Source organism: Scleropages formosus, chromosome 2 (genome assembly GCF_900964775.1).
Source record: "Scleropages formosus chromosome 2, fSclFor1.1, whole genome shotgun sequence".
Lineage (NCBI taxonomy): Eukaryota > Metazoa > Chordata > Actinopteri > Osteoglossiformes > Osteoglossidae > Scleropages > Scleropages formosus.
In genome coordinates this window covers 5,428,649-5,455,652 of record NC_041807.1, presented here as the reverse complement: position 1 = coordinate 5,455,652, position 27,004 = coordinate 5,428,649, and the positions used below count along the sequence as shown (strand labels likewise).

At 44.3% G+C, this 27,004-nt stretch overlaps 1 protein-coding gene across 3 annotated transcripts in view; it reads left to right on the top strand.

Moving 5' to 3' along the window:
* Nucleotides 1-27,004, top strand: part of pik3c2b (phosphatidylinositol-4-phosphate 3-kinase, catalytic subunit type 2 beta) — a 41,679-nt gene that overhangs the window by 8,879 nt on the left and 5,796 nt on the right. For all 3 annotated transcript variants that reach the window (XM_018758636.2, XM_018758637.2, XM_018758634.2), the window contains exons 5-27: nt 955-1,075; nt 2,579-2,690; nt 3,919-3,998; nt 4,099-4,162; nt 4,451-4,597; nt 4,923-4,956; nt 5,923-6,118; nt 8,602-8,724; nt 10,296-10,463; nt 11,666-11,777; nt 14,519-14,661; nt 18,405-18,593; nt 18,698-18,791; nt 18,902-18,996; nt 20,308-20,488; nt 20,647-20,754; nt 21,033-21,125; nt 21,232-21,361; nt 21,473-21,609; nt 24,436-24,605; nt 25,288-25,444; nt 25,966-26,075; nt 26,700-26,901. In XM_018758636.2, the coding sequence (XP_018614152.1) occupies nt 955-1,075; nt 2,579-2,690; nt 3,919-3,998; nt 4,099-4,162; nt 4,451-4,597; nt 4,923-4,956; nt 5,923-6,118; nt 8,602-8,724; nt 10,296-10,463; nt 11,666-11,777; nt 14,519-14,661; nt 18,405-18,593; nt 18,698-18,791; nt 18,902-18,996; nt 20,308-20,488; nt 20,647-20,754; nt 21,033-21,125; nt 21,232-21,361; nt 21,473-21,609; nt 24,436-24,605; nt 25,288-25,444; nt 25,966-26,075; nt 26,700-26,901 (2,966 nt within the window). The remainder of the gene's footprint in view (nt 1-954; nt 1,076-2,578; nt 2,691-3,918; nt 3,999-4,098; nt 4,163-4,450; nt 4,598-4,922; nt 4,957-5,922; nt 6,119-8,601; nt 8,725-10,295; nt 10,464-11,665; nt 11,778-14,518; nt 14,662-18,404; nt 18,594-18,697; nt 18,792-18,901; nt 18,997-20,307; nt 20,489-20,646; nt 20,755-21,032; nt 21,126-21,231; nt 21,362-21,472; nt 21,610-24,435; nt 24,606-25,287; nt 25,445-25,965; nt 26,076-26,699; nt 26,902-27,004) is intronic.

Below are 27,004 nucleotides of genomic sequence, written 5' to 3'. Positions count from 1 at the left end.
AAATTCTGTCATGTAAAAACAACTCCTTTGTCAGTTTTCTTTGTTGCTTCACCTGTCTTCCCTTGAGCAGTGAATCGTGTTTGTCTTGGCTCTGTGTGTGTGTGTGTGTGTGTGTGTTTTGAGGTGACGCTCACATGGGAAGAAGCTATTCCCTGTTTTTGCTTCTCTGGGGTTCCTTATGGTCTGCACAGGAGGGAAGGATCTCTGTGCTGTATGAGGGCCTTCACCTGATGTACCTTTCGTGGCCTCACCTACTGATTTTTAGACCACCTTAAGACATAAACTTTTTGTTTTTTTTTTATGGAAAATTTCATCCAGTGGTTTAAAAAACTTACAACAGTATGGAGTTTGCATGGGTTTTCACCAGGTGCTCTGGTTTCCTCCCACAGTCCAAAGACATGCTGTTCAGGTGGATTGGTGACCCTAAAATTATGCATTGTGTTTGTGTGGCAGAGCGAAAGTGTGTTTCACTGGTAGATGAATTAGTAACTCATTGTAAGCAGTATATCTAGCAGTATCAGTCACTTTGGGTGAGTAAGGTGTGGGTTGATAACACTAGTGTTCATTTGAAATCGAATTGGGAAAAAGCCATCTGCTAAATGAATAAATGTTGTAAATGTACAACAACACATTTAATTAGTGAACAGAGGTGAGACATAACAGACAAGAATATAGTAAAATTTTTGAGATACTGATTACCTCACCCAAGAAAATTTGATCTCTGATGATGGGTGGTTGGGAAGGTTTTGGCAAAACCAGTGTAATTTTTTTTTACCAGGTTTTTTAAAATTTATTTTTTTTAAATATAAACAGAAAATCTGATGGTTAATCTTCATTAACAGAGCGTAGACTCAGTCTCATCTCGGTAAATCTGACTGTGTGCAGAGAGTGTTATTCGCTACACTGGCGGGTGTTCAGTACATTTCTTGATGCAGTGTTTTTATCTGTCTGTAGGTTCCTCCACAGTTGACCTGCTGATCTACCAGACACTGTGCTATGCCCATGAAGACTTGGACCTCATGGATGTGGAGGACTATCTGCTGAAGGTCTGTGGACAGGGCGAGTTCTTGAAGAAGTGAGTAAGCGGTCCTGTCAAAGACACTGTCTCTGTGCTATACTGCTGAAAGGAGCTTGCTGCCACCGTGCCTCTTCTTCTTACCCTGTTTGTCTCTGGTGTCTCTTTGTCCATTGACACTAGAAGTAGTTTCATTGTGTTTGTGCATCATAGAAGTGAAATGGCTTCACAGAAAAACCCCTTCAATTAGACATACACTTGAGTTGACCATAATAAACTCACAAATGTATAAATGTGGTATTTGTGGTCCCTTGCGACTTATGAAGGACAGCCAGAGCCCTTTATGTATGTGGTTGAAGCAAACATCGGCCCTGCCGCATGCAGACAGATACTGTCCACAGCCTTATCCTGTACACACACAGTAGTCATGCAGAGACTCCTGATTCTCCTTTGTTTGAACTGGATATTCTGCTGACCCCTAGTGCAGAGGGCCGATGCCATGAACGACCTCCCTCCTAGTCAGCCACAATGAGGAAAGTTGGAAAAGCCCAACTATTCCACTAAACACATATTCCTTGAAGTGGCAGACGGCAGACTCCCTCACATCCCCCATGCGGTTTTGTGGTGCAAAAAGCCCAGCTATGACCGTCTGCTTATGAACCAATAGGCCTCAATTACAGGCTTGTTTGTGGGGTCTTAAACAAACTAGGCTTATTTTTGTGTGGGACAGACTAACTGGGTTGTCTTTTACCCATTTGGCAGAACACCCATTCCTTTAGTCCACCTCGCGTTATGTGAGCATTGTTGTTTCTTATGTATTTTTGTGGCACATTTACATTTATTCATTTAACCTGATGATCTTTTCAAAAACAGCGTAGTGTTAAGATATCTACAGGTGTTTACCCATTTATATGGTTGGGTAACTTATACTGGAGCAATGTAGAGTAAGTACCTTTCTGAAGGGTAACTATATCAGGAGGTTGGATTTAACCTCAGTCCAAAGGCAGTGGCTTGAACATGCTACTTGCTGCCACCAAGAATAGTTATCCTGTCCTGCAAAGCCATACACTGAAGGCAGCTTTGGCTGCAAACTACATTTGGAGGAAAACTGTGGAAGTTCACAGACATGGACTTTGACATCTGTACCTTTTGCTACCCTCTTGAGCCTGTGTTCCTGCAGCTGTGCAGCAGGAAATGTGTGCTTTCTTGATAACCCGGGGGCTGTCAAAAGAGGGAGGGACTTCCTGTGCTGAACAAGCCTATTGTTCAGGCGGGTGTGAGAGCTGACAGACGTTTAGCCGCTGACTGCAGCTGTGTTTCCATAAGCTTCCTGCCCAAAACGACAACATGGTTTAGTTTAGTCAAGCTGTCTCCTGTGTAGTCATATCTTTTTACCACTGTTCTTTTGGTGAGGGCATCCCAGAGACAAACCTAGGCCATTATAAGCACTTACGTGAATGTATTGCATGCTCTACTGGAACAGGATTCACCCCATGAATTAGATTTCTGGGTAAAACTTTTGCTCCTTTTCACCTGTTTACCTTCCTTTCTGCTCTGTTTCAGCAATCAGACCCTCGCTAGCCTTGAATATGTTCAGCAGTGTCTGAAGTTCGACTGGGAGATTCGCTTTTTTCTGACCAAGAGGAGCTCTGTGAACCAGGAGCTTGCCCGTACGGTGAGGGTCATTGTTATGAGCAGAAGTATTATTTTCTTAGCAAACAGTATAACCTTTAGTCGAAGTGTATACTTTGTACTGTTTACAAAAGTGCTCAGCAGCCTCCCTTATATATGGCTTTTATATACAGCTAGAAGTGAATTCAGTACATGGTAACTACTTAACTGAAACTGCTACCGTTTCATCGTGTGCATTGCTTAGGTACTATGTTACTAATTTCCTGAGGATATCTGCAAAACAGTGTGGTTTACTTGCTGGGCTGAGTAAGTCACCTGGCACTTTGAAAGCAGTTTTTCTGAAGAAAAAAAAAGGTATAGAGGCCATGTTTAGAGCTGTCTGGAATCAAGAGCAGTGTGCCCTTTCGTTGGCCTTGACTTGAATGTAGTAATTGCTGCTGTGTCCTTAATATCACCTCTATTGAGGTTATCAGGGTGCACCTACTCGAGCGATGAACATTGGTGCATCAAGTGGAAGGTAATAAACTAGGTTTACTTTAGAGTCATGTCCGCAGCCATGTGTCTCCAAATGTAATGCACAAATTGTATTTTCGCTGAGATGTACGTCGCTTTGGACAAAAGCGTCTGCTAAATGAATAAACGTAATGTAACCCTAACCCTTCTAACTGATGGGCATGCTGTTTGCTGGTTTTTGTTTTTACCTTCAGTCTTAAATTACTGATTAAAGTATATTTGGGGAAAGTACCCTCTGTTCACCTGGGCTTATAGATGTACAATTGAACATTTTCTCTAAATCTTGCTAGATAGTAGCTTTCCAGAACCAGATATTGATTACCCGTGTCTCTAGTGGGGGGGGCACGGTGGCGCAGTGGGTTGGACCGGGTGCTGCTCTCTGGTGGGTCTGGGGTTCGAGTCCCACTTAGAGTGCCTTGCAACGGACTGGCGTCCCATCCTGGGTGTGTCCTCTCCCCCTCCAGCCTTGCGCCCTGTGTTGTGAGGTTAGGCTCCCCGCGACCCCGTATGGGACGAGCGGTTTCAGCTGGTGTGTGTGTGTGTGTGTGTGTGTGTGTGTGTGTGTGTGTGTGTGTGTGTGTGTGTCTCTAGTGTGGGGCTCTGAACAAAGTGAGACTTTCACACAAAAGATGATCACTAGATTGCCAGTTTCCTAAATATGTAGAGGCTTTCTACAGGCAGAATATGGACTAGGAAGGTTATTTGTCTATTATAGATTGGGATGTAGCAATACTTTGAGATATATGTGTGGTCAACAGGAGGAAGATGACGAAACTCCTTCTACGATGAACCAGAGCCTTCTCCTGCAGGAACGGCCTGTCAGACAGACAGTCACCAGGTAAGGGAGAGGAGTTAATGAGACTGCAGTGGTGGCTTAGGATGCCAAAATTTTGTTAATCTTAGTGAAGGTGTCTGACTCATGACTCTGTTTTAAACAGGGAGGCTTTAACGCTGCTCCTGGACACTTTTCACAATGAAGCGGAATCATTCCTTCTCTCCGAGGTGCCTGCTTCCACATCCCCTTTGCTCTCCACAGCTCTTCCCATGCACTGATTGGTAGAGCTTTAATCTGACATTTCTATAATGTTTGATCCCACCCTTTAAAATCCATGCTTTCTATACATTTGTTTTATCTTAAATGAATTTGATAAGAATGACAAGCAATATTGCTAAATTTCTTCATTTTATGTTTTCATTTAGTTCTGTTCACCTAAAAGCATGTGTTTTGTCAGTTGTCCTAATGATTGAGGGTCTCCCTCCTGTTCCTTTCCTTGCTTGCACCCCCTGCAGGTGGAGCTGCCACTGCATGTGGAGCGGTTGGTTCAGTCGGTCAAGGCCCTGTGCAGTTCATTGGCTGCTGTCGAGACGCCTGAAATCACCACAGCCCTCAACCAGCTTCCAGCCTGCCCCTGCCGTTTGCAACCCCATGTCCAGAAGGTGGGAGAAGCTTTATTGCCTATATCTAAAGCTAACACGGTGAAGGTTCAATCAGAAATTAGTCGGTATTCTTAAATGCCATACAAGACTGAATGGTTCCAGGTCGGACCATGACAGCAAACTTTTCAGATACACCTATTTCTCCAGCCACTGATTGAATTGCTGGTTGTAATATTTTTTCTGCTTCTGCAGCTTCCATTCTTTCAGCACATGGAAATGTTAGTGAACCACTGCATCTGTTTTCCTCTGCAGTTTTGTTGATGGCTAAATGAGTTCATGTTCAATGGACTTCTGATAAAACACTTATCTCTCTCTCCCGTTGCAGGATGTGTCAGTGCTGGCACTGAGAGAGAACAGAGGTAGAGTATCTGTCCTTATTACTCTAAGAGACATTTGGGATAGCTGTGGTTTGGCACCCCCATGTGCAAGCAGCCTTTGGCAGAGTGCTCTGGTTTTGTTTGCATTATGTTGGTGTGGCATGATCCTTGCCTTCCTGCTATAGAGACATCTGCAGCAGGTATGGAGATAAACAGGAAGCATGTACTGTATGTGGTATGTACTGTCAGATTTGGAACTGATTTTATCAACTGTTCAAGGTTGTCCTGAAGAAACTGGTGCAAACAGAGATTAAGTAAAAACACCTGCTGGTGAATGTGCTTTGTGTTGTGGCCAGGTAGCTCAGAGTCTACCCATTTAATATGGCATGTCTTATTATAAGGTGACATTTGATTGATAATAAAAATGACACAGTTGCTATGACTAAACACTGTTGTTACTGCTATAAACGTACCTTGCCCTTCTAAACAAATGGTCTTAGCATCATAAAAGAATATGAAGGATTACATTTAGATTAATTCATTTAGCAGACACTTTTCTCCAAAGCGACATACACCTCGTAGAAAATACAATGTACATTCTACGAGAACCTTCGTGCTTTACCTTATGTGCACGGGACCACCAAGTGGGCAGATGTGGAAGAGTGTAGCAGTCTGGTTGGGGTGTAGCAGTTGATCAAGTCTTGTAGATTGCTGGGAGGAGTTTTATTGATGCATTTATAGGCCATAACCAGGGTTTTAAACGTTATGGTACTTACAATTATTTACCCATTTATACAGCAGAGTAATGTTACTGAAGTACCTAGTTCAAAGGTACTACAGCTAGAGGTTGGGAATGGACCTGTGACCTTTGAGTCCAAAGGCAACAGCTCTAACCACTACACTACCAGCCGTCCCTATTAGGATTGAAGTTCCAGTATTTAAAGAGCATCTTGCCAAGGCAGACTGAAATACTTGTGACTGAAAGACTGGTTGTTCTTTGTCTTACAGAGAAAGTGGTGGAGAGGTTGACGGCCTCTATCCTTGACCTTGTGGAACTTTACTGCAGCACCTTCAATGCCAACTTTCACACGGTCCCTCAAAACAACCGGCCCACTGCTCCAATGCAGGAGGCAGGGCTAGTTGTCAACGTGTTGTCGTTCAACATCTACGCTGCCCACCGCATCCCTATCACTTGGGCTGCCAGGTAAACACATTTTGAGATTAACTTTGCAGGGTTAAATGATGATTCTCACATTTGTACAGACAGGACACACGAAGGTTCCTTCAGCATCTGTTATGTGTAGAGACCTATAGAACATTTCCCAGTGGAAGAATGGAACAGTATATTTTTTCATTTCCATCAGAGCAAGTTGGAGAACTGTGGACTTGACAGGTCATTTGTATATTGAGTTGATTACAAAACTGAGTAAGAGGTGGCATAGTTGTTAATTTATACGTGTCATATAAGTCCGAAGTGAAGCTCTGCTCTTATTGTACATATGAAAGAGGCACTTAATCCATTATCAATAACCTCTCGTCAAATTTAAGGTTGCAATAAGGCAAGACCTATCCCCAAATTGTAAGGCAAAAGGCAGGGTACGTTCTTGATGAGATACCATTTCTTTACAACATATTCACACACTCATACAGTCACTTTGACACATACTCAGGACAATTTAGAGTAACCAGTTCACCTGAACCACGTGTTTGGACTACAGGGGGACACTGGAGCACCTGGCTGAAACCCATATTAGTTCAATAAGAGAACATGCAAAGTAATTGAACCTACGTCTTACCTCACAGCTCCTGAACTGTGGGTTATTGGTACTACCTGCTATACTGCAATCCTCTCCTAGTACTTAATCTGATTTGCCAAAACCCTCAGCTGTATAAGAGGGTCAACTGTGAACTTTAAGTTTAGTAAATTGTTTTGTATTAAACAGCTCAGTATTCCTAAGAACTTTGTTGGGAGATGTCAGAAAGGTATAAAAGCTTGATGAGTTCATTTTCTATAGCAAGATCAGAGTCAAAGCATTTAACATGCAAGATACTGATACAAGATTTTTTAATTTAAATGTTCTGTAGGTCTGTGCTTTCATTTTCAGTTTTTATTTACACTTTTTTGAGAACTTTTTAGCATGTATTATGTAGACTTTGTTTTACAAAACCAAACTGTATCATCAGTCAAACTCATGGGTTATTTCCAGTGTTTTGTGGTCAACGTGCTTCTTCCTTTTGAGTATAGGAAGTTTACAGTTTGGTACTGCACCAGAAAGCTAGACCCATAAAGCTACAGCAGCCCCCAGGCTGTAAAATTAGAACAAGCTTCTCACACAAACCCCCCTCCAGCTGTCTTTGCCACATATGCCCTGGTGTAATCCCTCTGGATTACAGCATATAACGGGGTGAAGCAGCACCTTCTGTATTCTCCTACCTCTCCCTCAACGTTCCGAAAGGCTGACCAGGCAGTAACATCCATTTCTGCTGGCATGGCCACAGTAGCAGATTCACGTGCTCCTGCACATGACATGATAACTTCCCACCAGCCTCTGGTAAATCAGTGAAGCCCCCCTTCTGCTTTGCTGCCCTCCCCCACCACACCAAAGGCATGCCAGTGGTGTCCCACTCCCCCACCCCCCTTTGTGTTTTCACTCCACAGGGTGAGCACAGCCCACTGACTCTTATTGATCCCAGCTTTTGTCCCCTCCTGAAATGGATGCTGACTGCCAATTGGTCCCTGACTAGTCAGCAGCTTGGGAACCTAGCATGCCTTTTGACCCTGGAGGCCGAGACAGTGGCTGGCTGGTCGCTAGGCACCTGTCTTCCAATGCTGAAGGGCAGTGCTGATGTACACCATCTGTCTGTATGACAGGAGTTTTCAGAGGGGGGAAGTTGACAGATTCATTGATCTGTGGCATCTGATATCCTCACCCTGTTTCACTGACTCATTTTCTTCTGATACAATGCTGTTGACATACTAATTGTGATGTTTAAACTGTTGTCACAAACAGTAATGTTTATTCTTTGTTAGAGAATTTTTTAATTAGTTTTGAAGTTGAGCATCTTTTTTGCCTTGTTTCTCCTTCAAGATGCTTTTTTTTACTCTGGATTGCATGTAGAAATAGTTCAGAAAGATCATTGCGAATGTCTGGATTTTGAGATAAGTTTGTTATAAGAGGGCATGCTATGTCTATGACCTAAATACCAAAGGATATAAATAAAGGATTTACAAAAAACTGTACACCAACATCCTTTCTCATGCAGTCTTGCATTCACCCAAGGGTAAAGATACCCAATAGGAAACAAATTAAAACACACAGAGAAGCGATACTCTTCCCAGCACTCCCCATCATCTATCTGGTCATGTCTAATTTCATTTCCATGAGTACACATCCTGTTCCAGTTATGGAATAAAGCTTCAGCTGGGCCAGCTATTCCTGAAGTTTTATTAATTTGGAAAGTAACTTAACTATGCAAGTAGGATATTTGTAGCACATCCTCCCAGCATTTTTGCACCCTTTGCTATTTAAATGCATTTCTAGCGTGGTTTACAGCTCTGTTCACAGTAAGCTTTATAATGGTTACAGTTTGACACATGCTTTCATTTATAGATTTTTTTTTTAAATCAGCAAATTTTATCCTAAATAAATCCACAGTTTCACTGAGTGCCACCCTCTTTTTCCATAGTTATGAGGGCTTCTTCCTCTCCTGCTCCTTGACCCATGGTGGGGTTGAACTTTGTGCTCCACAGCACACGAGCAAGAAGCCAGTCAACAAGTACCTGTTTCACCTGGTGGTCTGGGACCAGAGGTGAGTGCTATGGCAAGCTACATCCTGCATGCATTTCAAAAGGGCTCAACCTGCTCTTACACCATTTTTACAATCCAGAATTTTTTAAAACTAGTGCTGGCTAACTATATTCCTTGTAGCTGGTCTCTACTGAAGCAAAATTTTGGCTTCCTGAACAGAGTGATGTTATTGCTGCCTTTCCAGATGGTTGGAAAGCATGCTGTTTGTATGTTTGGAGGATGCTCTTTGAATCTGGACAGCATCCTGTGACCTTCATGACATTCCTTTACATGTTTATCATGCATTGTGAGGACCTGTTTTCATAGGCTGTTGCCACAATATATTTAGTGGCGTTTCCTGACTGGTTGAGAAACCTGGAGGTAAGGGAGATGCACATAAATAGCCACTTCACAGTTATATGAAGCCACAACTTCCAGCTGTGTCTCTTTTATGTTTGTTTCAACCAAGCACCTCCACTGACTTAAGAAAAATGGGCATTTAGGAAAGCTTTCACAGCTGATCTATTTGTGTTATTGTTATGAGGGCTCAGTTTTTTCCCCTTTTCTCTGGAAGGAAAAATTCTTCTGCCTGCCAGGCCTGTTTTTCTGGTGGTGCTTGATGGCATCATAGCTGTCTGTTCTTGTGTAAACACCTCTTGTTGACTTATTGTACTAGATATGCGTGGTGATCATCAACCTTTACGTTGTGCAACTGCAGCATTGCAGGAGTTCCATGGAGTTCCAGCTTTGGAACATTTTTAAAGATATGTCATCAGCATTTTTGAAGTCTTTTATTAAGATTTGAATATAATAAGTCAAATGTTATGTGGCAAAATATAACACTGCACCATCTGATCCCGGTGCAGGATATGATCTGAGTGAAGAAGAAACATCTATTGCACAGATAAACCATAATGAAATATACAAACCTGGCATGTTGCTAGGTGCTGCTTAGAAAGCCAGAAAGATTCTTAAAATTGTGAATCTTGTTTAAAGTTGATGATTTTTTTATTGCCTTACCTGTAGTGAAACTAATCTGTTACAAGTGTGATATAGTCACACCTTATCCAGAAGGTCCACATGGAGAGGGACTAGGCTGGGTACAGAGAATGGGAGGGTCATCACGTGGCCTTGCTGTCATTTTGGTAACTTGCTACCATTTCCTGTGGGGCTTCCGTCTACAGGAAGTCTGAGGTGCTGTTCCACCAAGGAAGGGGCTGTACATTTGAGTCATTTGGAAACGTTAGGCCTTGGATCAACCAGGATCAGCTTGGCATTGGTCCTTGTAGGAAGTAGACCCTTCTTCCAGCCAAGGAAGCTTTAGCCATTGTGGCTCCGTACCAGAAGAAGCGGTGGATTTGTGTATTACATTCTTACATGGTTATTAGCATAACAAAACCCCCTAATCCATGGTTTACATCAAGGTTTACCTAAACCGTTAATTCCACACAAAAGATGGAACATGGTTGCATTACTTTGGTTTAAGCTCACAGGGTTGTGATCCCTCTTGATAGATTGTAAACTAAAACAGATGGAACATAGTCATGTGATGATGTCCTTACTTTTCTTCTATCTGGGTGTCTCTCTGCACAGGATATGTTTCCCAGTACGGATAAACCAGCTGCCGAGGGAGACGCAGCTGACAGTGACGCTGTACGCCACCTTGCTGCCACCACCGGGAAGTGTTGAGGACAAGAACAAGCAGCGTCGTAGCATAGAGGCGCTGGGCTGGGTCACTATGCCCCTATTCAACTTCAGGCAGTGAGTGCCCCTCTGTTCTGGGGGGGAATCTACTACTACAACTCATAGCATGTCAGGCACACATGACTTTATATTGTGTAATGAAGGATTACGGGGAAGTTAAGGAAATTATTGCCAAAAACTATTCAAGTAGTTAGTTATTGGAGTCCAGTTAGCCAGAATCTTTGACAGTTGTTTTACTTTTTTACTTTCATAGCAGCAGAAATTTTTTAACTTGCTTTGTATTATTTCCAGTTAATTTGAAATGGGTGATTTGGTCTTTACCAGTGCAGTGTTGAAGCATCTTGACTAAGCTTGATAAAGTCTAGTTTGCGTTCTCTTTCACTTTCCCAGGGGCACAAAATGTTGGGAGAGCAGTATGGTAAAAGGTGAAGTAAAGTGTTAGTGCCTATGCAGGAACCTGGTACGTACAATTCAGCTAGTGTAGATGCTTAGCAGATCATTTGATCCTTGATGGGAAGATGTCCATGCTGGTTTAACTTCAGCCTGACATAGCGTGCCTTAGTTTGGGCTGCTTTTGCATTTGACATGTGGAAACCCTCTGTTCTGTACTCTTGTTGTGGTTGTATTCTCTAATGAGAAATTTTTGTTGCAGTGAAACGTGGCCTGTGGCACAGGTCATTAATGGAATACTGTCTAAGCTGAACATTTGCTGAGTAAGCAGCTCAACAGCTGTTGTGGGTTAGACAGGAGTGGTGCACATTGTGGGCCCACAGGCATGCTGGGCTGGTGATTGACGAGGGGTCTCAACGCGGACCAGGCTTTCAGGGCAAAATGAAGCCCCTTGCCTAGGCATGTGCATGATTTTGTGACTACACTGAGTCTTTGAGCCAGAAAGTCACTACCCTTTCCTATAAAAGGCACAGAAAAAGCCTGTGGATATGAAGTCACTGTGAGCTGATCAGATCTGATTATTTTTGTGCTTTTTATTTCAGCATTATAAAGTACGATTATTATTGTTGTCGTACTATACTTGTAGTGCAGGTTGCTTATGTTGTGTGTTTTTTTTGCAGCGCAGCAGCCTCAGATTCAAGATGCAACAATTGAGTTTTTTATGTTTGCAACAGGATGTAGAACTGAGATTTGTGTACAGATTCGTGTTTAATTTCCTGGCATTTTGTAACTGGGAGGCTGTGTTAGGAGATAACCCAGTGATGGGTTGTCACTTACCATTGCTCAGCATTGGTTTTGTGTCGCTCTAGTGTGCTAACCTGTGGAAGGAAGTTACTCGGTCTGTGGCCTTCAACCTTGGGAAGTGGAAATGCTCGCTCCAGCACTCCAAACTTCAGCCAACCAGACAGCGTCATCCTGCAGGTGACTGTTGACTACTGTTTATCTTCACTACCTTCAGTTTTACGATTCTGTCTTTTTCCTCTGATAGTCTCAGTTAAGTACAGTTTTTCTTGCTCATCTCAGCTGAATAGCTCATTTCTGCGAATTTTCTTCTTTCTCAACACCTGTGTGTGTTGATTTATTCACATTGTTTTGTCATGAGGAGTTGGGTAATGGATGTTGATGCGGTCTCACTGATGCGTCAACCATTTAACAATGGGCCCCTTTTATACATGAACCACCCTTGTATCTGCAAAAACTTTGCTGTCAGTGTTTATCTGGCTAAGAGTGAGCTCGGCACGCAGAGCCTAGTGTACTGCACTTGCGCTCCTTCAGTTGGAACTGTGGTTAAGCAACAGGACCTTTTAGCCCAAGTGCATGTGTGCTGCTGTTGTGCCAGCTCAAGGAAAGCTTGCAGCACAGAGGCCCTGTCACTTCAAGCTCATTTCCTGAAGAGTTGTCGGCCGAACCCTATTGGTGCTGCACAGCTGGCGGTGGTGAGTGGGCCATTTCTGTGTCGACAGAGAGGACCTGAAAGTAGGTCAGGCTGCCTGAACTGGGAGGGGGGGAATCGCATCATCTTGCACTTTCTCCCCTTCTGTTCTTCTGTCCATTTCACACACCGAGAAGTATGCAGTGTCCTTGAGCACTACATCACTGGTATTTTTTTGTGCTTTTAAATGACACTGCTGCCATCCAGTTTCCTGGGAGACAGCCGGAGCCTTCAAAAGAAAAGCCCAACTTTAGAAAAACTGAGTAAACACGTCAAGTCTTCAGAGCAGAAGGAATCCTACATTGGCCTGTATCCATGTGTCTGTGTGAGAGCAGAATGTTGTCCCTTACAGGCTCGCTGCACCATTCTACTGTTCACCCACTGTGTTGAAGCTGCTTCTTTCTTCATTGCATGTTTTTTTTTCCTGTTTTATTTTGTTGTGTGGTCTTCTGAAGGTCTCCTTTCACTCTTTACTCTAGTACGCTTTAATCTGTCTGAATAGAAGGCAGTTAGATGCAATTTTATACTTTTGTGACCCATCCCGCACCCCCATCTTCACCCAGAACTTCCCAAAAACCTTGCCCCACCCTCCGCCTTTCTGACAGAGTGCATCGGGAGCAGATGCCACATCTGGCACCGATTATCATCCTCCTCAACCTTCACTCATGCTGTCTTCCTCTTCTGGCCTAATTTTTCACATTCTCCACTCTTTACCATTTTTAAATCTCTCTATGAGTGGAATGGTGTGCAGTTCATTCATGTTTATGTGCAATTTACATTTTGTTATGTAATTGGTACCAAAACAATACTTAGTAAGACAGTGGACACAGTACGAACATCATACTAATAGCAGCAGTCATTGCATTTGTACTTGTGGTCCCAAGTGTTGATAACTGTATATTGACAAATCCTGGTTGTTGCAGCCTGACAAAATTGAGCTGCCACTGGGCCCGTTTCTTTATCAAGCAGAAAAGGCTTCTAGCTGTGAATTAGCTTTTGATTTGGCTAAATTTGCTGGTATGGTTTATTTGAATTCTGCTTATTTTATCAAGTTTATTTCTTGTCTTTGCTTTCAGTATCAGCTTTGTTTCATATTACATTTATTTAGCAGATACTTTTCTGCTAAGCGACTTCCAACAAACACTATGTAATCAGCCCACACACCTTATTCACCTGAGTAACTTACACTGCTAGATACACTACTTACAATGGATCACTCATCCATATATCAGTGGAACACACTCTCTCTGTCACTCACACACTAGGGGTCAACCTGAACAGCATGTCTTTGGACTGTGGGAGGAAACCAGAGGAAACCCACACACACACACAGGGAGAGAATGCTAGCTCCACACAGACTGAGTGGGGATCGAACCCATGTCCTGTCGCACCACCCAGGCACTGTGGCCCACAGTGCCTGGGTGGTGCGACAGGACATGCTTACTCACTGTGCCACCGTGCTGCCATATGAATTCATTATATGGAGAAGCTTCTTACCTATAAACCTTATTGTATTATGGAGCAAAATTTAAGCACAATATGAGGCATTTTACTTAACTCTCTTCCTTCTTTCTGCCATTCCCGTTTGTCTCTGTGGGGTTTTTAGGTTCATATGCATTTATAAAAATGTCTCTCTGGCTTTTCAGTCATATGTAGAAATGTTTGCTTAGATAGGACTTTGGGAAGACAGCAGAAGCTGCATGCTTGTTTACTAAAGAACCCCATAGTGCAGGCAGCACTTACTGTCCCCTTTGTTCATATATCTGTTGCAGGTTTCTACACATGTTTAATTAACAGTATGTTAATTCATTTGGATGGAGGGAAATAAATTAGTAGCTAGAAATTGTGTTCGGACTGCAAACAATCCGTGACTGTCAACCTAATTTTGTTCATCACATTTGATTTGGCTGGTTGTACATTTTCATTTTAAATTTTATTTATTTAGCTGCCACTTTTCTCCAGAGCAACTTAAAATGATAAGCTACTTAGTGATGTACCAATTTATACAGCTGGGTAATTTTAACTGTATAAATTCAGGGTAAGTACCTTGTTCCTGGGCACTACAGCAGGATTTGGGATTTGAACCTGTGTCCGAGTCCTAAGGCAATGGCTCTAACTGCCATGCCACCGGCTGCCTTTGCAGCTGTGTAGCTGTCTGCTCTCCCAAAGCATTTGACTATCATGTCTCCTTTTCCTCCCAAATATATTATTTTTTTGTTCTTGTATGTAGGTGGATTTCCCAACGTCTTCCTTTGAGGTTCACTTCAGCACACCACTACCAGCTGAATTCAGTCCCAAGTATGAATTCTTCCGCCTGGACCAGAACAGTCAGAAGCAGCTGCAGGATGTGTTGCACAAAAAGTCCTTCTTCTGGTGAGATTCCAAAATTGTCACAGCTTTTCAGAAGCAGAGAGGTTGTGGTTCTTTCTAATAGTTTTATATCAGCTCTTCTAGAAAGCTGTTTATTTTTATTTTGTGTGTACTAAACTGATGTCATAGTTTCCGTGACTGACAGCATGAAGATTGGCAAAGTGATACAATTGCATTCGCTGGACAGCAGAACCATGGCTGGTGTTTTTCCCTGACTGTGTTGAAACTGCACAGTATTCCATCCGTTGCTGAATGGCATCAGTGTATTCTGATACTTCGGTCGCAGCTCAGTATGGGGCCAGGTAGACGAAATGCCATGTGCTGTGTTTAGCATTGTCTTTCTATTGCATCTGGAAGTTAGAGTTCAGTGAAAGACTCTAGAAAAAAGGGCTTTATGTGACATCTGCAGCATAACGGCTTTCTTAAAGGCTATTTTTTACACCTTTATACACTCTATGTAATATGCATGTCAGCAAAAGTAGATTTGGTTGAAAATTTCCCATCCTCCTAAACTGAATTCAGTGTTTGTGGAATCACTATGTTAAAGGTGCAGGTTTAATCAAAGATGTTTATTTTGGCAACTAAAATGTAAAAGTGGTATTTTATTTAATCATCAAGTGATTATTCTTTAGTTCCCCAATAAATGCTAACAATTAAATACCTGCGGTACATTACATGCTTAAGTATTCTGTTTTATTTTCAGAGGGAAGACATTTCAGTGCCATGTGCATAATCTCAACTCACATTTCTGATGTAATGACTTCAGTCGTGCATTGCATTAAATCAAAATCCCAATGAAAGCTAAATTAATAACTGCTCAAAAGAAAAAGCTGCATCCTTAGACCTAGATCTGAGTACGACTCCTCCATACTGGGGAGGAAGACGCGGTGGAGCAGCGGGCTTGGCCTGTGCCTGCTCTCTGGTGGGTCTGGGTTTCGAGTCTCGCTTGGGGTACCTTGCAACGGACTGGCATCCTGTCCTGGGTGTGTCCCCTCCCCCCTTCAGGCCTTGCGCCCTGTATTGCCGGGTTAGGCTCCGCGACCCCGTTTGGGACAAGCGGTTTCAGTCGTGTGTGTGCTCCATACTGTGAATTTTATAGATACCTATGTCCCTTGCACACAACTTTGCATGGACCGAATGCTTCACAGGGTTATTTTGAACTCCAGTGGGGAGGTGTAGAAATAGGAAGTAGAAGCACAGAGTGAGATTGGTGTGAGAGCTCGTGGCAAATCCTGAGACTTGGGTGGGGGTAGGTAGGACAGAGGGATGCTCTATACTCCACCCCTCACCCCCAGACAAATTGGTGGGTTTCCACTGTCTGCTTGGAACCTTCTTTTCAGACACACATTAGCCAAAAGTCACATTGAGATGCTCAAGGAGCACAGGCTGAATGCAAATGGCTGTGTGTAGCACCCAGGAATGCAGCTGGGGGTTAGAGGCACAACGTACCCGGTGCCTGGAACAATCGTCCATTGAGGCCTGCCTTTGTCCTCGGAGTGTTTTTCATGTGGAGAGCGGAGGATTGTGGGTGGCAACTCTGGTAGAATTTGCTGGAACTGGGCCGCTCTGCGGACACTGCCAGCCTGCTAATGCCAACACTATGTATGACTGGTGAAGCTGAACTAGATAGTGCAGCGTGCGGTGCTAGTGGAAGGGGGGCTTGCCTTTAGAAGCGAAGCCTGAAATTCTCCGTGGAACATGTGAGCACAGAGGAAAGGCTCTGTACGGTTTTAGTCACTGGTATTCAGCCAAGAGTGCAATGATTTCACTTAATCAGATGTGAATTGTTTTGTGTATTTGCTTTTAACTGCTCAATCCATTAAATATTTGTGCTGGTGCCTTTTACAACTGGCAGGCACATCTCCCTTTCGCTTGTTTTTGCTTTCGAAGAACCGCACTGTGAAGCATGTATTGTCCCGGTTCACACGCAAAGAACAAAAGGCGTGTCTTACACCTGCTGGATGCACACGTCACTTTTATGTGGTCTGATGTTATAGATTCCAGCCTTTGATCCTTGAAAAAACTTGTCAACTAGACCCTGCAGGGAAAATAAGCCAAAATTATTATATGGTACTTACATTCAGGAGTGCTTTATGAGACTTTGGATATACTTCATGCTTGCTTTCTGAAGCTCAGTTGACAAGTTGTTTTCTTTGCTCCCTTTTCTGTCAAAAGCAGCTGAAGGGATAATGCAGACATCACTGCCTGGTTTTCCCTTTGTAGACCTGTAGAATGTGATGTCCACTTCAGTCAGTCCACTGCTCTGTATACAATGGCTGTTAAAAGACAGGGAAGATATAATTGTGTTTGTCCTGTCTTCTTTCCGGCGGTCCCTGAACTGATGGGTGTTTCTGTAGACATAGGCATTGGCACTAGAATTATTTGATCTGGAGCTGAGCTGCATGGCTGTTGTCCCTGGGGGAGCAGGGGTTGTATGCGCCTGGGGGAGTGGCATGTCAAAATGGCCACTAGAAGGATCTCATTCTATCCCTGTGAGCCCTGACCACCACCAAGGCAATGAGGAGACACCTATATCATGGTCCAGAACTGCTCGTAGCTGTAGCAAACCCCTTGCTTCTGTCCTTCACCAGTCACAGGGGGTCACGCCACTATGGCCTGATCCAGACAATCAAGAGGACCATACAGCATCCTGGCTCGGTTTGGGTGTGTGTGACCATGGTTGTCAAACATTCACATTATATACACACACACACACACACACACACACACACACACACAGTCTAAACCGCTTGTCCCATACGGGGTCACGGGGAGCCGGAGCCTAACCCGGCAACACAGGGTGTAAGGCTGGAGGGGGAGGGGATACACCCAGGACGGGACGCCAGTCTGTCGCAAGGCACCCCAAGCAGGACTTGAACCCCAGACCCACCAGAGAGCAGGACCCGGTCCAACCCAGTGCGCCACCACGCCCCCCCATTCACATTATAGTATTAATTAATTAATTAATTTATTTATTTATTTTATTATATATTTTTATTTATTTATTTAAAACTCACTGGGATCTGTATTGGCTTTTGACATCAAATGCAGATTATAGCGGAACTATATCACTTTTATTTAAATTTTAAGCACGAAATGGAAAATTTTAAAAACTGGGGGGAAATGGAAAATGTGCTTGTGCTGGACATTCTTGTATTAGAACTATCAATCTGTTTTCCTGATATTTTCTTGTTTCCTGTGAAACCGGCAGAAGTCTCTGCACAGAATTGCCATGTTTATGGTTTTGTTTGGCAACATCTCAGAGGAACTTCTTTCACCTCTGTGAGTCAGGGGAAGGCCAAGATGTTTGCAGACCTGCAGACTGGTGTTTGTCATGGTCCCCTTGACTGGTGCAGGCATGTTTCTCCTTTCTATCTAGCTGTATTCCATTAGCTGTAGTAGGTGTTTTTATATGTAAATAGCTTAGAGTGTTTGAAAAAGTACTGGTAAGTGTCAGTAATAATGAATGTGCAACTCAAGCAGTGGGCTCATGCTGCCCTCTTCTGGATGATCCTTGACTTAGTACTGTCCATGATACAGTACACAGTAACCAAAATGTGTGGGACCCCAACTTATTCCTGTTAACTCAAATCAACTCAATTAGCAGCCACTCCACACCATTGTCTAAAGCTGACTTGCAACGTTTACAATCCGTTAATTCTGTTACCACCATGTCTTGATAAGTTTGCAGTTGTAGCACTTCTGCTGTACCCACCTTTTGGTTTCTGCCCTATTATGACCTGCAGGCTGACGCAAGAGGACCGGCGGCTGTTGTGGGAGAAGCGGTACTTCTGCCATGCTGAGAGCAGCGGACTTCCCCTCGTTCTGGCTAGTGCCCCTAGCTGGGAATGGGCTTGCTTGCCTGATGTTTACGCTCTCCTACGGCAGTGGTCCTGTATGAATCACCTTGATGCACTGGGCCTGCTGCACGCCACGTAAGACGCAACACCAAGCTGGATTTTTTTGATGTTAAACAGTAGCATGAAAATGAATGGTCCTGTTGTACAATTTGATATGCTGTTCCTGTGATCCTTCCCAGGTTCCCAGATCAGGAGCTGAGGCGCACAGCTGTCCAGTGGATGGACTCCATGTCAGACCCAGAGCTGCTGGACTTCTTGCCCCAACTTGTGCAGGTACAATGATGAGCACGGGGATGTTCCTAGTAGGGTGCTTTAGAGGCTTATTGAGCTATGGTCAGTAGTTACAGTATTGACTTAACCTCCCACCTCTGCTTTCTGTCCAGGCTCTGAAGTACGAGTGCTACCTGGACAGCCCCCTTGTGCGTTTCCTTCTACGGAGGGCCATTGGGGACATACGCATTGCACACTACCTCTTCTGGTGCGTTTTCTTATATACAAGCTCCAACTTACACTCTACATTTCTCACTTAATGTACATGTTATTTATTCATTTAGGAGACACTTTCTCTGAAACAATGTACAATGGCTAATAACTATTTAGCTGATAGTTTTATCCAAAGTGACTTACAATACCATTTACCCTACACTAAATCGCCCACAGACATTCACCCTTCTGTGAAGCAGAGCAGCGTAACATATTCATTCACATGCAAGCACACAATTGCCCATTTATAGCCACCATTTTACCTGAAATATGTCTTTCTGTGGCCCTGCTGGAATACAGAATTTAAATGAATAGTAAGCCGTTTTGAAAACTGAAGTTAAAACAAATAAAGAAGCACATAATATATTACATTCCATTTTATAACTTCCAAAGGCAAAAAAGTTTACAGTAATGAATGTACCATTTTCTTTCACGATATTAAAATACAAAAAACACTTTTATAGCACAGCACAGCACAGTAATGGAAAATGTTCAATAGGAAAATGAAATATGACTTCAGTTCCAATAAATGCTGTATGTATATTCTGTTCCCTGTAATGGTAGATATCCGCTGTGTTATATCTCCAATTTACTAAACAGTTGTCTTCCTGGAACACTTTTCAAAAAGTGCTGCCATATATGCCTAGGAGTTGATTAGAGGTCTGCTAGTCCCTGTCTTTCCCCCTCTTTCATTTCTTGCCTCATTGCTCTGTGTACAGTACATGACCTTGCATCTTTCCTTAAACCCTTTGCCTGTATTTACAGTGTGACTCTCCCTCTCACTCTGTGTGCATAGTACATGTTACTAGTTCCTCTTTTCTGCATGTATAGTGTGTAACAGTGTTCATGATCCTATGTCTCAAACCTGTCTCTTCCTATATTTATAACAGCTGAATCCCAGACTGAGCATCATATTTGTACAGAGTGTGAAATCCCAGCCTGGTGCATGTACTATGCATTATGCACCATATTTTTGTTCCTGTACTTATTCAAGACATTTCTGTTTGTGTGTATGCATAGAACAGACCTTCCTGCTCTGTGTGGAGTTGCACTCTACCTTTTCTATGTTTCTATATTTACAATGCACAACCCCATCTTTCTCTTTATTCTTTTGTTCGGTCTCACTTTACTGCATATTCAGTATATTATGCTTCATTGTTGTACTCCCCTGTACCTTCTCTTAGTAGTGAATTTGGCCCCTTGCTACAGTCTCTGCATGTACCATGCACTAGACAATAGTTTATATAGGTTCATGGATAAAGCCCCATTACCCCTCTCACTCACAGCTCCCCTTCCCTCTAACTAGGTTGCTGAAGGATGCCTTACAGGACTCCCAATTCAGTGTTCGCCACCAGTACCTGCTTGCAGCACTATTGTGTTGCTCGGGTCGTGGCCTGCGGGAAGAATTTGACCGCCAGTGCTGGCTTGTCAATATCCTCGCCAAGGTGGCCCAACGTGTGCGGGATGCCTCCCCCTCATCCAGACAGGTCAGCCCTCCCCCTTCACACCAGATTATCATGTTTTCTGACAGCCTTCTCCAGCCAGGAGACCACATTTATCATGAGCAGTGTTACCCTGTTGTGGAAAATATTTGGATTTTGATATATGTAGGAGAACATGGGTCTATGTATGTGGTGTTTTCCAGGCCATCCTACGGGAGGGGCTAGAGGAAGTGCGCCAATACTTTTCCATTAGCAGCAGTTGTCGACTTCCTTTGAATCCTGGCTTGCAGGTGAAGGGGATCAACATACAGGTGGGTTTGTCTGTGAAAGGGCCCATTTGTGTATGTGAGTATGTTCCTATTTATTTTCATATGTAGTATGTTTATGTGTTTAAAATGGAATAAACTGAGTATGTTATTCATCTGTATGTATAAGATTATATGATATAATAGAGTTATTTCAGAGAACTTTAGTGTTTCTTTGAGTAGTTTGGACCTTTTATTATATTTTTATTTGCTGTCCATTCTTGGTGCCAAAACACAGTGACAAGTCAAGCGGTAGTCACTAAGTCTTTTGGTCTTTCTTGCAGTCCTGCTCCTACTTCAACTCCAATGCAGTTCCCCTCAAGTTGTCCTTCCAGAACTTAGACTCCTTGGGAGACAACATTAACGTCATCTTCAAGGTGCTTGCAAAAGATGTATAACTGTTTTTGTTTGTTTGTTTTTCTTTCCTGTGGTGCAACGGAACTCTTCCAAATTCTGACATCACTGTTCTGTACTTGTGCTCAGTCAGGGGATGACCTGCGGCAGGATATGCTTACCCTTCAGATCATCCGCATCATGAACAAGATTTGGATTCAGGAAGGCCTGGACATGAGGATGGTCAATTTCCGTTGCTTTTCCACAGGCCGTGGGCGAGGTGAGAGCTTAAGTGGGTTTCTGTTGACAATGGTCAAAGGATAGGGAACACTGGTTTCACAGGATTTATCCTGGAGCTATTTGACAAAGGACCCACTTTCTGCTCTTTCAGGAATGGTAGAGATGATCCCCAATGCAGAAACCCTGCGTAAGATCCAAGTAGAACATGGAGTCACTGGCTCCTTTAAGGACCGGCCGCTGGCAGACTGGCTACAGAAGCATAACCCCACTGAGGATGAATATGAGAAGGTGAGGATACGTTTTGTGTGCTACCTTTTTCCTTCAGATTTTTTTGTGCTTCAAAGTGCTCTCACTGGGGACTCTGTCGTTCTACTGGGGGACTTTAATGCCCACGTGGGTAGCGACAGTGACACCTGTAGGGGCGTGATTGGGAGGAACGGCCTCCCTGATCTGAACCCGAGTGCTGAGTTATTGGATTTCTGTGCTAGTCACGGTTTATCCATAACGAACACCATGTTCATTCATAAGGGTGTCCATCAGTGCACTTGGCACCAGGACACCCTAGGTCGGAGGTCGATGATCGACTTTGTAGTCGTTTCTTCTGACCTTCGGCCATATGTCTTGGACACTTGGGTGAAGAGAGGGGCTGAGCTGTCAACTGATCACCACCTGGTGGTGAGTTGGATTCGATGGCGGGGGGAAAAACTCGACAGACCTGGCAGGCCCAAACGCATAGTGAGGGTCTGTTGGGAACGTTTGGCGGAGGCCCCTGTCAGAGAGGTCTTCAACTCCCACCTCCGACAGAGCTTCAATCAGGTCCCGAGGGAGGTGGGGGACATTGAGTCTGAATGGACTATGTTCCACGCCTCCATTGTCGGGGCGGCAGTTCGGAGCTGCGGCCATAAGGTCTCCGGCGCCTGTCGCGGCGGCAGTCCCCGAGCACGGTGGTGGACACCGGAGGTAAGGGATGCCGTCAAGCTGAAGAAGGAGTTCATTCGGGCCTGGCTGGCTCATGGGACTCCCGAAGCAGCTGACGGGTACCGACGGGCCAAACGGAGCGCGGCTCTGGCAGTCGCCGCGGCAAAAACTCGGGCTTGGGAGGAGTTCGGTGAGGCCATGGAGGAAGACTTTCGGTCGGCCTCAAAGAGATTCTGGCAAACCGTCCAGTGACTCAGAGGGGGAAAGCGGTGTTCCACAAACACTGTTTACAGTGGAAGTGGTGTGCTGCTGACCTCAGCTGAGGATGTCCTCGGGCGGTGGAAGGAGTACTTTGAGGATCTCCTCAATCCCTCCGACACGCCTTCCGTAGAGGAAGCTGAGGCTGGGGACTTGGAGGGGGACTCGTCCATTACCCTGGCTGAAGTTGCTGAGGTAGTCAAAAAACTCCTCGGTGGCAAGGCTCTGGGGGTGGATGAGCTCTGCCCCGAGTTTCTCAAGTCTCTGGATGTTGTGGGGCTGTTTTGGTTGACACGCCTCTGCAGCATCGCGTGGAGTTTGGGAACGGTGCCTCTGGACTGGCAGACCGAGGTGGTGGTCCCTCTTTTCAAGAAGGGGGACCGGAGATTGTGCTCTAACTACAGGGGGATCACACTCCTTAGCCTCCCTGGGAAAGTCTATGCCAGGGTACTGGAAAGGAGAATCCGACCGATAGTCGAACCTCGGATTCAGGAGGAGCGATGCGGTTTTCGCCCTGGCCTTGGAACACTGGACCAGCTCTACACCCTCACTAGGGTGCTGGAGGGTTCGTGGGAGTTTGCCCAACCAGTCCATATGTGTTTTGTGGACCTGGAGAAGGCATTCGACCGTGTCCCTCGTGGCATCCTGTGGGGGGTACTTTGGGATTATGGGGTTCGGGGCTCGTTGCTACGGGCTGTTTGTTCCTTGTATGACCGGAGCAGGAGCTTGGTTCGCATTGCCGGCAGTAAGTCAGACCTGTTCCCGGTGCATGTTGGACTCCGCCAGGGCTGCCCTTTGTCACCAATTCTGTTCATTATCTTCATGGACAGAATTTCTATGCACAGCCAGGGAACGGAGGGTGTCTGTTTTGGTGGCCGCGAGATCTCGTCTCTGCTTTTTGTGGATGATGTGGTCCTGTTGGCTTCATCAAATCAAGACTTACAGCGTGCACTGGGGAGGTTTGCAGCCAAGTGCGAAGCGGCGGGGATGAGAATCAGCACCTCCAAATCCGAGGCCATGGTTCTCAGTCGGAAAAAGGTGGATTGCCCCCTCCGGGTTAGGGGGGAGTTGCTCCCTCAAGTGGAGGAGTTTAAGTATCTCGGGGTCTTGTTCACGAGTGAGGGAAAAATGGAGCGGCAGGTCGACAGACGGATGGGTGCGGCGTCCGCAGTAATGCGGTCATTGTACCGGTCTGTTGTGGTGAAGAGGGAGCTGAGTCGTAAGGCGAAGCTCTCAATTTACCGGTCGATCTACGTTCCTACCCTCACCTATGGTCATGAACTCTGGATCATGACCGAAAGAATGAGATCGCGGATACAAGCGGCAGAAATGAGTTTCCTCCGCAGAGTGCCTGGGCGCACCCTTAGGGACAGGGTGAGGAGCTCAGTCACCCGGGAGGAGCTCGGAGTAGAGCCGCTGCTCCTCCGCATCGAGAGGAGCCAGTTGAGGTGGCTCGGGTATCTGTTCCGGATGCCTCCTGGACGCCTCCCTGGGGAGGTGTTCCGGGCATGTCCCACTGGGAGGAGGCCTCGGGGCAGACCCAGGGACACGTTGGAGAGACTATGTCTCCCGGCTGGCCTGGGAACGCCTTGGGGTTTCCCTAGAGGAACTGGAGGAGGTGTGCGGGGAGAGAGAAGTCTGGAGGACTCTGCTCGGACTGCTGCCCCCGCGACCCGGCCCCGGGTAAAAGCGGAGGAGGATGGATGGATGGATGGATAGATGGATGGAAGTGCTCTTAGTTAACAAGGATCCAGTTGTTACACTAGAAACCCTTGTCTTGACCTTAAAAAGCTGAGTAATCACCCAGTTGCAGTAAAACACAATAAATCTTACTCATGTTGTGTTCTTTCCTCATCTGGGTTCTTTGTTCATAAGTTAATGGCACATAATATCCAATCTACAGTACTGTGTGTTTGTGTGCAACTGTCTTGTTCACAGGCTGTGGAGAACTTTATCTACTCCTGTGCTGGCTGCTGTGTGGCAACCTACATCTTGGGAATCTGTGACCGCCACAATGATAACATCATGCTTAAGACCAGTGGCCATATGTTCCACATAGATTTTGGGAAGTTTCTTGGGCATGCACAGATGTTTGGCAACATTAAACGGTAAGTCAAAAAATAATGAAGGGGACATGCGTCCCAGAGCTGTTGCAGACTGTTCTTAGGTAGATACTATGAAGTATTTGTTCACAGAAGATGCAAAAAAAAAAAAAAAACAAAAAAAAAAAAAGGAAGTTTTGCCTACACAGAGCATTTGTTTTCTATGATGTCCTTTGGCGTATTGGATAACACAAATGAGAGCACCGTGACACTCTGTTATTGGGACTCCAAATGTGGACTGGGTGAATTGTCATGTCTGTTATTTCAGGTCATAATACAGAAGTTTGAGTTTAATTTAATGGTTTGTGAGCGCTCTTATTTATTGACTTACTGTTAGAGAAGATGCTTGAAACGACAAAAAGGAAGACTCTATGCAGTCAGATGGGGGGACTTTATTTTAGTCTTGGGAGTAAAGCCAAGGAATTTCAGATGTCAACATCAAGTAAAATAACCAACATTTCTATTTTACTGACTTGTGCAAAACCTTCATGTCTGATGGATGATTATTTATCCGTAAATGTAAACCCACAGCAACGGCAGTTGAGTGTTCTCTTGGACCCTACAGAAACATATGTAAAAATTGGCAGCTGTCTGGAGACATGGTAGCTGCTGCTGAAATACTGTTACCAGGAGAAGTTTAACTGAATTTCTGATGGTTTAAACATGGACACCCATGATTTTCTTCTAGTGATCGAGCTCCATTTGTCTTCACATCTGACATGGCCTATGTCATCAATGGGGGTGACAAGCCATCTAGTCGCTTCCATGACTTTGTGGACTTGTGCTGCGAGGCCTACAACCTAATCCGCAAGCACACACACCTCTTTCTGAACCTGCTGGGATTGGTGAGACCCTCCTGCTGACCATCATGGCAAGGCAGCACATGTAGCTCCTTTTTCTCTTGCAACATATGCACTTGTCTTCATTAAGTATACTGTTTTTGTAGTTACACGCTGCTTTCTGATAATGAGTTTTTTTTACCTCCGCATTAAAAAATAAGTAAGCATTTAGTGTGGGTGATCATTTCTGCAAATTGTTTTTAAGTGTTTCACATTATATTTCACAGCTGTATTTTCGAGAACTTACGCTGTTGAGCTGCTTATGGTGAACAGAGTAGTTTAGGTGAGATTAAGTAAGATGACTTCACTACACTTTGTTGTACTGCTAATGTATTCAGCTCATTTGCAAACCATGCAAAATAGGGTGTGTTAGCTGGGTCGAAGTAAAATGTGCTGTACAGATGCAAGTAAGTCTGTCTACAATTACACAAATCAGAGCAGTGTAACAATGCAGTGTTTATGGCTTAACTCCTGGAATTTGACACTATCAAAATGCTTTCAGCTTTTAATCACACAATATCTTACAGATGCTGTCCTGTGGCATTCCGGAGTTATCAGACCTCCAAGATCTGAAGTACGTCTATGATGCCCTGCGACCCCACGAATCAGAGGCGGATGCCACCATGTACTTCACAAGGTGGGGGATGAGCATGGTAGGGGAAGATAGCCTGCTGTTCACAATGTCTGCTTCCCTGTCTTGCAGTTTTGCATTAATCACACTGGACACTGAAAACCACATCTTTTTTGTTCCTCATTTTATGTTTGTGTGTGTGTATGGTGTTACATGAAAATATCCACATTTTACTGGAAAATTTGTACTCCACAGAAACATACCCAGAATGCTGTGTTCCGTGCATACTGTCCTTAAAACTTTGCAAATATTAGCTCTTAATACAAATTCAGTCTTCATCTAATACATGGATCAACTTGTGACCACATCCATCTACAGAATTCAGAAAATGGTGGTCCTGATGTAGTTTACAGTAACCTAGGTGCATTTTAAACTGTGGCAGCAATTAAAGCTAAAGGTTGGTCAACCAAGAACAGACACCTCATTATTTAATCTTTTTTTCTTCATTCCCTATTGCCCCAGTATTACTTTTACATAAGAATAGGTATTGATTGGTAAACACTTTCTCTTTAAGTTCAGCAATTTTTGTCAGATTCTAAAAACTGCAACATGCAAGATTTGTACCACAAAATATCAAGAAATTCCATTCAGGGCTGTAAAGTGTTCTAAACACTGTTTGTCTCCACACAGGCTCATTGAGTCAAGTCTTGGCAGTGTGGCCACCAAGCTCAACTTCTTCATCCATAACCTGGCACAGATGAAGTTTGCCTCCACAGAGGAACGACCTGTTCTTTCATTTGCCCCTCGGGTCCACACCCTGAAGAGCGATGGGCTGATCCGCAACCTCTATGTGTGTCGGCATATAAGGACCTACAGCCCGAGCAAGGGCTATGTATGTCATGCCTTGAGCTTGGAGTCCAGTTCTTGGGGGTTAAAGTGCAATAACTTATTCTTATTGACTCTTTATCCCCTGTGTAGTGCTCACTGTGATGTAG